This window comes from Geotrypetes seraphini, chromosome 2, assembly GCF_902459505.1.
Source record: "Geotrypetes seraphini chromosome 2, aGeoSer1.1, whole genome shotgun sequence".
In the NCBI taxonomy this organism is placed as follows: domain Eukaryota; kingdom Metazoa; phylum Chordata; class Amphibia; order Gymnophiona; family Dermophiidae; genus Geotrypetes; species Geotrypetes seraphini.
The window spans coordinates 362,068,911-362,084,829 of NC_047085.1; the positions used below are offsets into that span (position 1 = coordinate 362,068,911).

At 45.9% G+C, this 15,919-nt stretch overlaps 1 protein-coding gene across 4 annotated transcripts in view; it reads right to left on the reverse strand.

Annotated features, from left to right (window-relative positions):
- Positions 1–11,439, reverse strand: part of COBL (cordon-bleu WH2 repeat protein) — a 398,758-nt gene extending 387,319 nt beyond the window's left edge. Inside the window, exons 1-2 of one of the 4 annotated variants that reach the window (XM_033930509.1) lie at positions 11,292–11,439; positions 10,813–10,999 (exon numbers count right to left, since the gene is read on the reverse strand). In XM_033930509.1, coding sequence (XP_033786400.1) covers positions 10,813–10,829 — 17 coding nt within the window. In that variant the 5' untranslated portion in view covers positions 10,830–10,999; positions 11,292–11,439. Of the gene's footprint in view, positions 1–10,812; positions 11,000–11,164 lie in introns of those variants that run through there. The other 3 variants (XM_033930508.1, XM_033930507.1, XM_033930510.1) reach the window with 3 other exon arrangements.
- Positions 11,440–15,919: the final 4,480 nt, after the last annotated feature.

Here is a 15,919-nt window from a genome sequence, read left to right on the forward strand (position 1 = left end):
ATCGGCACATGTCCTGGGGTACGCAGGACATTAATCTCTGGCTCACCCATATGGCGAAGCCGGGAGGTTCGGGTACTGGAACTTTGGGTAAGCAGGTTCCGCAGACGGTAGGTGGGGGGGCGTTCCTTTCGTCCGCCCGGGGGTGCTGGTGCAGGGGGAGGTCCAGGCCTCTGCTGGCAGTTTAATAAATCAACCTGCTCCTTTAACGACTGCCGTTTTCGACACGCCTGTTCCCTGTGCGGCCAGGGTCACCCGGCTATCAAGTGCCCCAAGAAGGGAGCCGGCTTGCCTCCTCCCCCGGTTAAGTGAGTCAGGGCCCCGGGGGTTACCCATTCCGGTTGCGGTGGGTGCCATGCGTCCGTGGCTGGCTCAGTATCGGGATTCGAGGGCGGCGGATGTTCTATTGGGGGGGTTTAGCGAGGGATTTGTGATACCGTGTGTGCTGCCTTTAGCTAATGTTCAGGCTTCCAACGCTTCCTCTGTGTCTCATCTTCGGGAGGAGGTTCGTCGGAACTTGACGGAGGAAATCGAGCTGGGGCGGGTGGCAAGGCCTTTTCGCGATCACCCGTTTCCGGTGATGGTGCTGTCTCCTCTGGCAATCATACCTAAAAAGGAGCCGGGAAAATATCGTTTGATTCACAACTTGTCCAGACTGGCTGGACGTTCGGTGAATGACGGCATTCCGCGTGATCTATGTTCGGTACGTTATGCGTCCTTTGACAGTGCCCTCGGTCTCATTCGTCGGGTCGGCCCTTTGGCTTTGTTGGCTAAGGTGGACATTGAATCGGCTTTTCGGTTGTTGCCGGTTCACCCGTCTTCGTATCCTTTGTTGGGTTTTAAGTTTGAGGGAGCCTTTTATTTTGATCGATGCCTGCCGATGGGGTGCTCCGTTTCCTGCGCCTTTTTTGAATTATTTAGTTCCTTTTTGCACTGGGTCACGGTTCGGCGTGCGGGGAGGGACTCGGTAGTTCACTATTTGGATGATTTTCTTTTTGGGGGGGGGAGCGGCTTCTGATGATTGTTTGCTATTGAAGACCACTTTTGAGAACATGGCTGCAGAATTTGGAGTTCCGTTGTCGGCGGATAAGTCTGAGGGTCCTTCCACGTGTCTCACGTTCCTGGGGATTGAGATCGACACCGTAGCGATGGTTATTCGGCTTCCGCAGGGCAAAGTGCGGCAGTTGTTGGATTTGATAACACGGGTACGGGGTGCTCGTAAGCCTACTTTGCGATTGGTACAGTCTCTGTTAGGGTCTCTTAATTTTGCCTGTCGGGTTTTGCCTATGGGTCGCCCCTTTTCCCGTCGTTTGGCGGCGTCGACAGCCGGTGTTCGTGACCGCAGACACTTTGTGCGGATCTCAGCTGGGATTCGGGCTGATTTGCGGATGTGGTCCCTTTTTCTTGAGTGTTTCAATGGTTCGCTTCCCATTCAACGGCCTGAGGTTACTAATTTGGATCTCGAGCTGCAATCTGACGCGGCGGGGGGTGTTGGTTTCGGTCTTTACTTTCAGGGCGATTGGTGCGCAGCGGCTTGGCCTGAGACTTGGCGGCAGGCAGGACTTACCCGTAATGTCACTCTGCTTGAGCTTTTTCCGTTACTGGTGGCGTGTGAGTTATGGCCAGATAGGTTGCGAAACAGACGAGTAGTGTTTTGGTGTGACAATATGGGGGTGGTAGAAGTGGTCAACAGGCAGACGGCGAAATGCTTACGTGTGACTGCGTTGATGCGCGAGCTTGTAGTGCGCTGTTTGCGACTTAACCTGTTCATTCGGGCGCGGCACGTTCCTGGGGTGCAAAACAGACTTGCTGACGCTCTTTCTCGTTTTCGCTTTTTGCAGTTTCGTCAGCTGGCGCCGGAAGCGCAGATGGTGGGATTGCAGATGCCGGAGCATTTGTGGAGCCTGGTGGGGAACGGATCTGGTACTTCTTACAACGCTCCGTAGCTCCGTCTACGTGGGTCCGGTACAACAGCGGTTTTGTAACGGTATCCGGCTTTCTTCAATCTCGGGGATGGATCCCTGGACCTGTGTCAGAGTTGCAACTGGTGGACTTCTTGGCCTCGTCGCAGCTTCGTGGCTACTCTCGGAGCGTGGCGGCGGGTCATCTTGCGGGTTTTGCATTCTTTTGCAGGGCCCTCGGGTGGTCTTGCCCTTCGTCAGGGTTTTTGCCGCGTCGGATGATGGCGGCGTGGGGTAGGATGGCTCCGCGGGTGCCTGACTCTCGTTTGCCTATTACCCATGCTTTGTTGGTTAATCTTGTCAACGTTTTGCCTATAGTGACGAGCTCTGGTTTTGAGGCTTGCTTGTTTCGGGCTGCTTTCTCCTTATCCTTTTTTGGAGCGCTGCGTGTGGGCGAGCTGCTTGTCCACCCGTCGGATGTACTGGGTCTGCGTGGCCTGCTGCGTAGTCAGGTGTGTTTATCCGGTCCCACGTTGCGAATATTCATTGCTCGTTCTAAGGCGGATCAGCTGGGCAGGGGGCGTACGTTGATCCTGCATCAGGTGGAGGGTTGTACGTCATGCCCCGTCCGATCTCTGGAAGCCTATATGGCGGTCCGTCCTTCATCTGCCTTGGCGTTGTTGGTGCATGAAGATGGTGCACATCTCTCGCGGTATCAGTTTCTGGCGGTGTTGCGTCTAGCTTTGGGTGTGTGTGGTGAGGACCCGGCTAGTTACTCACTCATTTCGCATTGGGGCGGCTACCAGTGCGTTCGCGGCGGGAGTTCCGGAAGCGGTCATACGACGACTGGGTAGATGGTCATCGGATGCGTATCGGGGCTATATTCGCCCGTCGGGTTTGACTCGTACTGATTAGCGGTTAAGGGGATTGGAATAGCGGGTGAGCAGGTTGGGGCATGTATCCAGGGCGGTGGAATGTTGTGGGTTGTCCTGTTCGGGGATGATTTTGGCGGGGGGTATTGGGGGGGGTCATTGCATGGCTCCCATTTTACTAACTTTCGGGTATTGGGATCTGTGTCTTACTTGCGGGGTTTGCCTTGCAGGTGCTGTGCAGCGGGTCCTGTCTGTTTGGATTATCGGGCATTCCTTCGTCCATTGGGCTGGCGAGCGTGCCGTGGTCCGGCCCGGCGGTCGACACTTGGGCCTCGGGCGTCGCGGTGTGTTTGTCTCCTGGTGGGGGCAGAGGGGCATGCGATGGCACCAGTTGCTCCCTCTGCTGAATGATCTTCAGCGGCGCCTTCGTCGTCCGGATCTATTGCTCCTTCACCTGGGGGGCAATGATGTCGATGCACTTAGTGGCAAACATCTTATCGACATGGTCATTGGGGATTTGGGAGTGGCACAGGGTTGGTTCCCCGAGGCGCGGTTGGTATGGTCTGATATTATTCCTAGACCCAGCCGATTAGCGTCTCGGCGGTGGACCAGGGGGCTCGTTAAGGTTAATAGGCAGGTCGGACAATGGGTGGAGTCTCGGGGAGGTATTCAGATTAGGCACGACTGGGTGGATGTGTCATGTTCGGGGTTGTTTTACAGGGATCGGGTCCATCTGTCCGATATAGGCTGGGATTTGTTATTGGATGACTTCGCCTCCTGTTGTGAGCGAGTGTTGGTATCCTAGCTGCAGCTCTGTTCCTTGTGGGGTGGGGCCTGTAACTGGTTACAGGCCTGTGGCGGTATCCCGAGCTACTGGCTACTGGGCTCATCAAGGGATGAGCGGTGGGCCGGCTGGGAGCTGTGCCTGGTGGGTCGGTTGACCCTGGATAATGGGGCATGTGTGGGACATGCCACCCCTCGGACCCTAGCTTGGATGGCGGGGTCGGGGGCCAATTACATCTGATGGTAGCTCGGGATCAGGTAACAATGGTGATTCCATTGTTATGGGGTTATTGTTAATGATTTAATTTTGGCTGTTAACTTATGTATATTTAATTGTTAAATTGTTTTAAGAATATGTTACTATTCAATAAACAGGGCTGCGGCCAGGTGTTTACCAACTAAGGTGTATTTGTCTCCTTGGGATTGGGAAGAGGTTTGCTGGAAGGGGGAGGGGGTCAAGTGTTATAGGAAGCGGGTCACTCCAGGTACCGCTGTTATAAACACTGGTATACTTAAATAAACAAATTGATAGGGAGAGACAGAGGGCTCCTTTTACTAAGCTGCGATAGTGGTTTTAGCGTGCGCTTAAGTGCGCACAGAATTGCCACACGCACTAGACCAGGGGTAGGGAACTCCGGTCCTCGAGAGCCGTATTCCAGTCGGGTTTTCAGGATTTCCCCAATGAATATGCATGAGATCTATTAGCCTACAATGAAAGCAGTGCACGCACATAGATCTCATGCATTAAGCTGGCATTAGTTCTAGCTGCGTAGCGAGGGTTTAGCGCATGCTAAAATCCTGTGTGCGCTAAAAAGTTTCAAGTTTATTATAAATTTGATTGATCGCTTATTCAAAATTCTAAGCGATGAACATATCAGTAAAATTACAAAATTGAGGGGGCAGCAAAACAAATAAAAAACTAAACCTTACAAAACTTATTAGAGACTAATTTTACAAACATAATAAAACACGAGGAAAGGATGGGAAAAGAAATACAATTTGATTTGATAGAAGACAATTATGGTAAAAAACGAAAGGAAGGGAAAGAACAATGAATCTCAGAAAAATTAAGGAATTGGAATGAAACTCTTAGTCGGGCTTTCTTTTTTTTTTTTTTAGTTCAATAATTTTTATTAAGTATTTTAAAGGATACCAGAATCATTTAAAGTACATAGAAACAAAATAAAGCTTTCTGTATATAAAATATATAGATCTATGTTTAAACTGTATAGGAGCAAAGGCTCCAATTATTAAAAATGTATGTAAGGGATATATAAGATAAAGATGAGAGAGAGCAATAAAGAAAAAGGAAAGAAAAATGAAAGAGAGAAGAGAGGAGAAGAAAAGGATAACAGGAGTGCCTAAGAAGAGGAGTCTAAGAATGACCATGGAGATTTGTTGTATTTCAAGTTCATGCAGGTTCGGAATGTAACTCTCTTCTCATATGCATAGGATTCAAATCTATGATACATACTCAGAGAGTTCCACCAAAAGGTATAATCTAATAGCGAGGGTGATTTCCAATTTTTTAGAATGTGCATGAGAGCAGTCACCAACATGGTATCAATGAGTTTAGGTGGTCAATTTGATTGTGTGAAACATGGGTGTTGAGAGCGAAGGATTACAATGTCTATAGAGATATCTTCTGAGCAGTTAGTAATAGATTGTATGGTGTTCCAGACATAGGTCCAAAAAGAGCGGACTAGAGTACAATGAAATAACATATGATCAAGAGTTCCTTCCTCTTTCAAACAGTTCCAGCAAACAGAGTCTTGCTTTAAGTTAGCTTTCCACATGCGAAGTGGGGTCCATATTGCCTGCCACATAAGAAAGTACATTGATTGTGATACTCTAGAAGATAAAAGCGGGCGATTTGTTGATGACCAGAAAAAGCTCCCAATCAATGTCAGAAAGTCGGGCTTTCTAATTATTAAATGCGTCTTTTAAAAAGAAAGCTTTTTAGTTTGCTCTTAAATTTATCCACATTGTTTTCTTCTCTTAAGTAAATAGGGAGGGAATTCCATGTTTGAGGAGCTGTAACAGAAAAGATGAAGTGCCGCCATGTATTAATAATTTTGAGTGCGGGGATAACTAGTAAATGTTGATCATTAGACCTCAGGAGTATGGTTGAGGTACAGGGAATGGCAGCTTAGTAAAAGGAGCCCAGAGATTATCACTGGTCTATGGAGCTCTGTCCATTTCCAGTTCTTACATTATGTAATGTTGTGGCCTACTAGGAGTAGCACAGAAAGAAAAAAAATTGTGAAAAATACCGAAAATAATAAAGAAATATACAGAGAAGATCAGAGATTACCTTCCTGCTTGTATTCAGAAGGAAAAACTGAATAGGGCAGCAGAGCCCTCTGGAGAAGGAGTTGAAAATCTGGAATGAATTTCTTCTGCATGGCTCACAAGTATGGGGAGAATACTCTACGGTCCAGAATGATACACCTATTGCACTAGAAACTGCTTTAGAAACAGAAACCTGAAGGCAGATAAAGGTCAAATGGTCCATCCACAGCATCTACTACCTCCTCTCCCTAAGATATCCCATGTGCATGTTCTCCATTTTCTTGAATTTAGACAGACAGTCTTTGTCTCCACCAGCCCTACCAGGAGACTATTCTATGCATCTACCACCCTTTCCATATAAAAGTGTTTCCTTAGATTACTCCTGGGCCTATCACCTCTTAACTTCATCCTCATTCTGGAGCTTCCTTTCAAATGAAAGAGGTTTGCCTCATACACATTTATGCCATTTAAGTATTACGGTATGTGTTTTGTGCCATTATTCTTGACTAGTCAGCACAATAATACTATCACGGCTACTATTGATATCCATATGCCATTTGCACCAAAGCATATTATATAGCTTTCATAGCAAAGGGGATATATTGGATATAAGGATCTTCCGACTGCCGATCAGGTAGCTTAACCCAACCAGGCTGCAATCCTCATTAATCCAGCTTGAATATCTTTCATATCTTTTATTTTACCTTCTTATCTATTAATCTATTTTAATCTTCAATTTATATTTTTTATCTTTTTAAATATAACATGAAAAAGTATCAAACTTATCTTGCAGCACCACCTCTTCTGACGTGAGCCCTGTTTCAGTACTTTCATCAGGGAATGAGGTGCGATTACATATTATTGCTAACCATAACTTTCCTATCTGCTATACTGCAAGCCGCTGCACAATTTGGAAAAAGGTATTTAAACATCTCTATCATATCTCCCCTCTTCTGCCTTTTCTCCAAAGTACGTATACATATTGAGATCTTTAAGTCTGTCTCCATAAGCCTTATGACAAAGACCACCAACCATTTTAGTAGCCTTCATCTGGACCAACTCCATCCTGTTTACAGGCAGTCCCCTGGGACACAGAAGGAAGGGAAGGAGCACAAACTTCAGACATATGATGGAAGGAAGGAGGGAGGGAGGAACTTGGGACATAGTATGGAAGAATGGAGGGAAACAGATGCTTTAGTAGAGGAAGGAAGAGAAAGGGAGAATTGTTGGGCAGGGTGTCAGAGGGAAAGAGATGGTGCACATGGGGAAATGAAGAAAGAGGAGAATTGTTGGACTTAGGGAAGGAGAGAGAATTATTGGACATGGCAGTGGGAGAAGCATGAGATACAGATTAGAGAATGGCACTGGGAAAAAATTTGTTCCCGTTTCCACAAGCTCGGTCCTCGCCCTATCCACACGAGCTCGGTCCCCATCCCCGCAAACCATCTAATCCCATCTGCACAAGCCTCAAATAGTTTTATACTGAACTCCTGTCTATGTTTTTGTTTAAATTAAGCTAGCCTGTAAGATATGGGTATGTGCATTACTAATTGTTATCTGCAAGACATTAGTTGTTGTTCATGCAATTCACTTTTATTTTTATTATTTATCTGAACTGCATTAAAAAAAATTGAACTTAAATCTTAGCTGCCAAATTTCAGACCAATCTTCAAGCTTCACTAAGTCCTTCCTCATGTTATTGACACACCATAAGGGCTGTCTACTCTATTGCAGATTTTGTTATCATCCGCAAAAAGACAAATACTGCTTACAAAAATTAACAGGCCCAAGAACCTTCATTAAAAGTTGGTAAACAAATCCGGAACTTTATTACTGATAGTGCTGAAACAATTAGTAAGAATTATCAGTAGAACTATCCTAACAGAGCCACTCAAGACTGGCAAATAGAGCTCCCGTCCATTAAGTGGCTGCAGCTCTATATATAAGTGCTTTTTAATATTAGATTTGGGATTTAATTTGGAGTAGAGAATGACACAGGGACAAATCTGTCCCCATCCCCACAGGAACTCAATTTCCCCCCAACGTCCCCACGAGTTTTGTTGCTGTCCCATTCCTGTAAGCTCTGCCTTAACTGCACAAGCCTCGAACACTTATGATTTACAAGTGTTTGAGGCTTGTGCAAATGAGGACAAAGCTTGCAGGAATAAGGCGGGGAAAAGAAAAGAACCCGCCAGGAACAGAAAATGAGTTCCTCCGGGGACGGGGAAAAATTTATCCTCATGTCATTCTCTAATTTGGAGTCAAAAATGAAGTGGAACTGGGAAGCTAGGGGAGGGGTGGGCCAGGAGCAGGGTAAGCAGGAGAACAGGAGCTGGAGTAGAGTGGCTGTTCTCTGCTCTGCCTCAGGCTCCCATCCAACCTTCCTCCTTCCTTGAAAACTTCCTGCAACCCAACACCTCAGCTGCCCCCGGAAATTAAGCCTTGATTAAACTAAAACTTTTCTACTTGGTTTGGATCATATTCCAAGTAGACACTAGTTGCCTCTGTTTTGTAGGTCTCTTTAAATTATATCAGTCACCTAGACAAGATACAGAGGAATGAATAAAAGGATGCCCAGGAGGGCAGCCCAAATGCATTCATAGGAGCCAACTTTTCAGAATGATTGGGGATACTTGGACAGACTGAATTATTTGATTGAGGGTGTTAAAGCCAATGGAAATTAACCCATCACTGGACACAGTTATAGAGTTTGCTCAATACTGGGTGGGTTCAAGCATCCACAACGCCTATAGAGCTGGCTCCTATGAATGCAGTACCTACAAATTAAATGGTAATAGGAAAAGTCTCAAAAGAAAGGCAGTCTGTGGAGCCTATGTTTTATTAAACTAGTTGTATCGCTTGTTCTTATGATAGGTCCAAGCAGTTTACAGATACAAACATATAAAAAGAAAAGAACTCCATTAAAAATAGGGAAGACCTATACAAAATTCAAAACAGATATACAGTGGTACCTCGGTTTACGAGTGCAAGATGAGCAAAACATTCACAAAATCAGCGCCTCGGAAACCGAGCATGTCTCAATTTACGAGCGCCCCCTCCCACGATCCGGCACCCTCACCCCGTAATCCAGCACCCCCTGCTCGCGTCGCACCCCCCCCCCAAACCAGCATGCCCCAGGCACCCACCCGATCATATTCCTTATCCCCATTTGGCACCGGCACCAATGCACAGGACATGCCGGTGCCAGTGCCCGAAGATCTGCCTTCTTCTTCGCGCTGGGCCTTGAGCATCTGCGCATGCTCAAGGCCTTTGGGTTCCCAAGAATCTTGGAAAGAACGGGAATCCGAAAGCCTTGAGCATGCGCAGATGCTCAAGGCCCAGCGCGAAGAAGAAGGCAGATCTTTGGGCACCGGCATGTCCTGTACGCTGGTGCCGGTGCCAAATGGGGGTAAGGAATGTGATTGGGTGGGTGCCTGGGGCATGCTGGATCGCGGCGGGGGGTGCGACACAAGCGTGGGGGATGCTGGATCGCGGGGGGGGGTGCCACGAGCAGGGGGGATGGTGGATCACGCGGAGGGGGGCGAAATGAGCGGGGGGATGGGCCTTCATGAGCAGCGAGGAGCAATGGCGGTTCTTGGGGGGGGTAGAGTAGCACCGCTGGCCTCGGAGGATGGGGTGGGTGGGAACGAATCAAGCGAGTTTCCCTTAGTTCCTTTGATATACGAGTATTTTGGTTTACAAGCATGCTTCTGGAACGAATTATGCTCGTAAACCAAGGTTCCACTGTATTGTATATACCCATTCATACATAATACAATCTCTACTCACTACAGAAATAACAAGCTCCTTATCTCAATTTAACCCTTTAATTGGCAGATTGTGAAACGGCTGCTTTACGTAACTTGATGTTGAATGAGAGCAACAGTGCCAAGGTAACAGGCATTTGGAGATGCCGATCTCCCTTAAGAGCCATAGAAAACACATGTTGCTTCTGAGCAACAATGCCAAATAAAGGGTTTCAGTCAGGATTCTGACTGAAAGGCCCATTTTCCATTAATACATATGAATTATTTCTATCAAAATAACCCCCCCCCTTTTTTTTTTTTTTACAATGCCACATTTGCTGCAGCCCGCAATAATAAAAAAAAAGGGGGGGTTTAAAGTTTTCACCAAACGGTTCATAAAAAATATAAAGTTTTCAGCATAGTTTTAAATGCCTTAATATTTACCTCCAGCCTCAATTCCTTTGGAAGATAGTTTCATATGTAATTGTGGCGCTATAAAATAAAATGCCTTATTTCTAGTTGATTCTCATCTAGCCCTATTTTCTTAAGGAAGAACAAATCTATTATCTTAAAAGAGTTCCAGCTGGTGTATAGGGAATTGTCAAAGCATGCAAATAATTTGGTTGCTGAAGGAAAAAAAAAAAAAGCTCTATATAATAGAATCTGAGCTTTAAATTGAGTTCTGTAGAAAACTGGCAACCAATAGCATTGTAAATAAAGTGGGGGTAACTTCAGCTTCCATGGCAGTTCACCTCCCCCCATAAAACAACTATCTTCCAAAGGCCTGAGCTGCTCAAGAAATGAGAAAGGCCGCTTGAAGGGGTGTTGTTACTGCCTACCTGCGCTCAAATCCCCATTTCACTTTCCTACAAAGCTTAAGATGACCAAGCAGCCAGCTCTGGAGTTTCACCCCATCTTTTAGACTTCAGAGATTGAACTTGCTGCCCTACAAACAAATCGTGCAGGTCTGTGATTTTCTACAGGTTTCTATCCCTCAGTGCCACATTCGGCCCTGCAGCCGCTACTCCTTTCCCCTCCCCTTGAAGCATCAAGCAGGACAGAGAGAGAGCTGCAAGCAGCACCTGCCGTGTGCAGGAGGGTGCAACGCTCGGCCTGGCCTGTAACCCGGGAAACCTGCACAAAAACCACGCAAACAAACCACACACGAGCTCAAACCTCCTATCCCCGGGAGAAAAGGGGGGGGGGGGGAGAAGTGCCTACCCGGCCACCGGCTCCATGGAGTTCGAGGGTGGCAGACGCTGTCCCGCCTGATCACTGGCGACGAAAGTTGGCAAAAAAAAAAAAAAAGCTAAGCGACCCGTGTCTCGTCCCACTTTATCTCTTCTCGCCACTTTACTTCAGCCGAGCCATAATCGCAAAATAAAGACCCCAAAACATTTTCGGTCACCTGCAACCAAGGGGGAAGATAACAAACATTGTTTAAAGAAAAAGAAATCCACCAGCGCACGCAGAAGCCGTGGGACTGAGAGGAGGGGGACCTGCAAGCGGGCGGGCGGTCTGGTATTAATAAACTGGGCAGAGAGCCCGAGCGCGGCCGCCACCGCGAACTCACCTCGCGCTAAGGCAGGCGGGGGGGGGGAGTCGCATGTTCCTGGGATTCCGCTCCCAACCCGCGGCTTAGCAGCAGCTTTAGCTCCTCGCTGCAAGGGAGCACCAGCAAAAAGCGGGAAATTACTCACTCCACCGTCAGGGAGCGTCCTGTTCCACTCTCGTTAAGAGCTATCAGCCAAAGGACCACAGAGCTGTATCCACGGGGCCGGCTCAACCTCTAGGCGAGCCTAGGCAGCCGCTTAGGACAGCACTTTCGGCGGACGCCGCTCAAGCAAAACAAAGAGGCCCAATCACCAGTAGGGAGGGGGAGCAGGGGGGTCAAACAGCCCATTTATCCAGATTATTAACATTATTCTGGGAAGAAGGTGTTAGGGCAGGGGTGTCCAATGTCGGTCCTCGAGGGCCGCAATCCAGTCGGGTTTTCAGGATTTCCCCAATGAATATGCATTGAAAGCAGTGCTTGCAAATAGATCTCATGCATATTCATTGGGGAAATCCTGAAAACCCGACTGGATTGCGGCCCTCGAGGACCGACATTGGACACCCCTGTGTTAGGGTGATCGTGACTGAAGTGGAGGGGAGTAAGGCTAAAGGTTTGCAAAGGGCAGATTGTATAGAAGTTATTATCCCAGGACAAGCTGGCAGCATATTCTCACATGGGTGACGTCACCAACAGAGCCCCGGTTCATAAGAGCAAGAAAGCAAGCAATATTGTTTATTGTTTATTTAGTTATTTGATTAAACGCTTTATCGATTCTACAAAGCGTTGTACAGAGTAAAAAATTTTTCCTTTAGACAAACAACATTACAGTTAATACATATTTTCTAAAAACTACAAAGCGAACAATAATACATGCAAAGTTATTGTGGACAAACGAACAAAAGACACTCAAGGTAAAGAGGGAGGAAATACAATAGCTATAGTAAATGGAAGAAACATTAATGGCAAGTACAAAAGGGCAGGGAGTTAAAAAAAAAAAAAAATTAAAATAAGACATCAGTTAAAATCAACTTTGAAATAAAATAAAACTTCAGTTAAAAGTATCTTTAAAAAGGAAGCATTTTAAGTTGCTTTTGAATATTTTTAAATTATTTTCCATTTTTAAATAAAGCGGAAGAGAGTTCCAAATTGTTGGGGCTGTTACAGAAAAAATGGTAGTACGGCGAGTGCCAATTATTTTTAATGAAGGGATATTAAGATTAAATTGGGATATGGATCTCAAAGATCTTGGTGGGTCATAAGGGATCAGTAATCTGTCGATAAAAGCTGGAGAATTAGTTTGCATGGTTTTGAATGTCAAAAGGGCTATTTTATAAGTTATCCTATGTGAAATTGGCAACCAGTGGGCATCTTTTAGCAAAGGGGTAACATGATCGTACTTAATGCTCTTGAAATTAACTTCCCCCCTCCCCATTCGCGGTTTCCCTACTCGCGATTTCACATAATCGTGATTTTTTTTGGGGGGGGGGAGGAGGGGGGAAAAAAACATTTTTGTCTTCCCCCTGGCATCCTGACCTTACCTGGTGGTCTAGCTGGTTTTCAGGGCAGGAGCGATCTTCCTACGGGAAATCCCCACAGCCATTTCTTAACGGCTATCTGCACGGGGCAGGAGCGTAGGAAGATCGCTCCTGCCCCAAAAACCAGCTAGACCACCAGGTAAGGCCGGGATGCCAGGGGAAGGCGGAAGGGATGCGGGGGTGGGTTTTTCACCATTCGCGGTCCGGCTCTGCCCATATCCCCCGCGAATAACGAGGGAGAAGTGTACAATATTTGTGAAGGTGTATAAAAGCCCTGAAGAAATGGTTGTTACCGTGAAACGTTGGCGACTATATCACTCTTACCTACATAATATGCAAAGCTGCTAAGAGCCTCAGTCCCCCTAGAGTAGTGGTTAAAGCACATTCTCTCCGGAAGTTATTTGGCCCATGATGTGGGTGGAAGAGGTTTGAGCTTTTTACTTTTGGGGTAATAATACCTGAGGCCTTTTCTTCCTGTTGGAATAGTGCTCTTAAGTTTGCATTTATTTATATATTTACATAGTTTGCATACATAATTTTGTAAAAACATGATTAAACAGACACACAAGTTTCAAGTTTTCAAGTTTTATTGAATTTGATAAATCGCTTATTTCATACTAAGCGAGCAACAATTTAATAAAAGGATGCTGTACATAGCTTTAAAAGAGGTACAAAAATACTTATGACAGACAGTACAGACAAACTAGAAAAACAATGGGAAGGGGTAAAGTAGGTTAAAGTTACATAGTACATTTCTCGGAAGAGAAGAAAGTGAAAATATGATAGAGGAAAAAACATTAGGATTGGGGGTTAAGAAAAATCGTTTAATATGCAGAAACAGCTAACGCACAAATGCGTTAACTGCTTTTGTGGTACTTTTAAGGTTACAATACGCTAAATCACATGTTAAGGGAATTTTGTGCTGGGGCAGTACAGAGCATGGGTGGAGAATTGGCAAAGAGCGTGTACAGCAATTAACATGCTGCCCTTACCAGATGCTATAATGGACTAAATTGCAGTTAGAATGGGTCCACATACTGCCTCTTAAATAGGAGGTGCTAACTGCAACCTGATTGCCATCCGTTAATGCTAATGTTAAGGCATGACCTGGAATGGAAAATAGTTGCCATGTTAGATTTGAAGATACCATGAGTTAATTTTCCTCCCCTTTTTACAAAACTGTGGAAGCGATTTTTAGCGCAAGCTGGCGTGCCGAATGCTCTGTGCTGCTCCTGACACTCATACAGTTCCTATGAGCGTCGGGAGCAGCACAGAGCATTCATAATGCCGGCCTGCACTAAAAACTGCTTCCGTGGTTTTGTAAAACGGGGTGGGGGTGGGTGGGTTGTGCATTAAGTCGTGGCACCTGCAAAATCTAACGGGCTTTAGTAAAAGGGCCTCAATGTATCCTTTTAAAAATTCACAGCCCCTTTTATCAAGCTGCGCTAGAGGTTTTTAGTGCGGACTAGTGCTCTGACATTCATAGGAATTCTGTGAGCTTTGCAGCATTTTCCGCGCTGGTCCGCCCTAAACCCTCTAGCGCAGATTGATAAGCCATCAGTTTAAAATGTCTTTTAAAATTCCTTTAAAAAAATTGTGCCTTGTTACAAATACCCTTAAAAAGTTCTTTTAAAATTGTGCCATGACCAGGTTTTTGTTTATTAAGTCTTGATACCCTGCAAATTGCTGCAAAGATCGTAGCGGTTTACAATGTTAAAAACAAACAATAATGTAGAAAGGAACGCTATTAGTCCATAGGAAAGGTCAGACCATACACACAGAATAATCCATCATACATGGCTAAAACATAGTTCAAATAGACATGGAGGGGCATTTCCAATATGACGTCCAAATCTGAGTTTGGCTGTTTTGTGGAAGATGCACAAAACTCCAGTAGTGAACATGACCATTTTCCATACGGAAAAACGTCTTTTTTGTTTTGAAAATGGTCATTTCTCAAATGTTTGTACTCAGTTCGTCTATCTTTTTGCACCATTTTTGAAAAAAAAAATACGTCCAAAAGAAAAATACACAAAACAAGCCATTGTGATGTAGTAGGGACCAGCATTTTTAGTAGACTTGCCACACAGACATCCCAGGAGAGCAGTGAGGCACCTTAGGGGGCATTGCAGTGAACTTCACATAAAAAGGCCCAGGTACACTTCTCACCATAACCCCCTTATAGTGCTTAGGGAGCCCTCCAAAACCCACCCAAAACCTACTGAACCCAAGTGTACACTACACCAATAGCTCTTATGCCTGCAGGTGTCACTTATATGTAGGTACAGTGGGATTAGGGTAGGTCAGACTTGGGCAACTCCGGTAACTCAAGGGCCGGAATCCATTCGAGCTTTCAGGATTCCCCAATGTATCCCAGATCAGGGCTGACTGCGTTCCTCCACCTGTTAGTATGCATGGGTCCCAGGAGGGGTGGAGGTCTCCGAACAGTACATTGGGTCCAAGAGGCAGTCAGAAAATACCAGCAGTCTACATTACAGGCTTGAGGCAGAGGATCTGCTTTTTCCTTTAGCTCCCAGCATAGCACAGTGAGTAAAAGGTTGACAGCCTGTGAGATTTATTTTTGGAGGGGGGTTGTTCTCCATTTTTGGTTTTTCAGTGGTTTGAGAGTTAGCCCTAGTTCCCCCCTCCCCCAAAATTCTAAAATTGCCATGTTTTGTAATTTACTTTCCTTAGCAACAGCAGCAGATGAATCCAGAGACCAATGGAATAGCCCACATCTACCAGCAGGCAGAGATAGAGAAACTGAATAACAGGTGGTCCTATTGGCTGGCACTTCTCCTGCATCTCCAGTATGCTCTATCTCCCAGCAGGTGATGATCGCTATTCAACTAGCTCCTGGATTCTGGCTGTGACTGGAAACTTATTTTCTCCTGTTGAGATTTTCTTTTCAGTGAGACAGGGGTGTCCGGCTGAACGGTGCCGGCTTTAGGGGTTACACCTGGGCCCCCCAGGTCCCTGCCTCACCCACTCTCCATTGATAGAGGGTCTGCCTTAGTCCCTATTTTTTCTTCTTTCCCTTATTTAAAAAAAAAAAGGACATTGCAGTTACATTTCTGCCCTGCACATGCTGTGCAACCGGCATTTGCCGGCTTCTACCGGCACTAATCACAAGGTTGTGAGTATAAGTTTAATTCTTCTGGTATATGAACTGCGGAACGTTTATTTTGTTAAGCGCTAAGTATTTTTGTGAGGTAGAATTTGGTTTCTACGGAGTTGC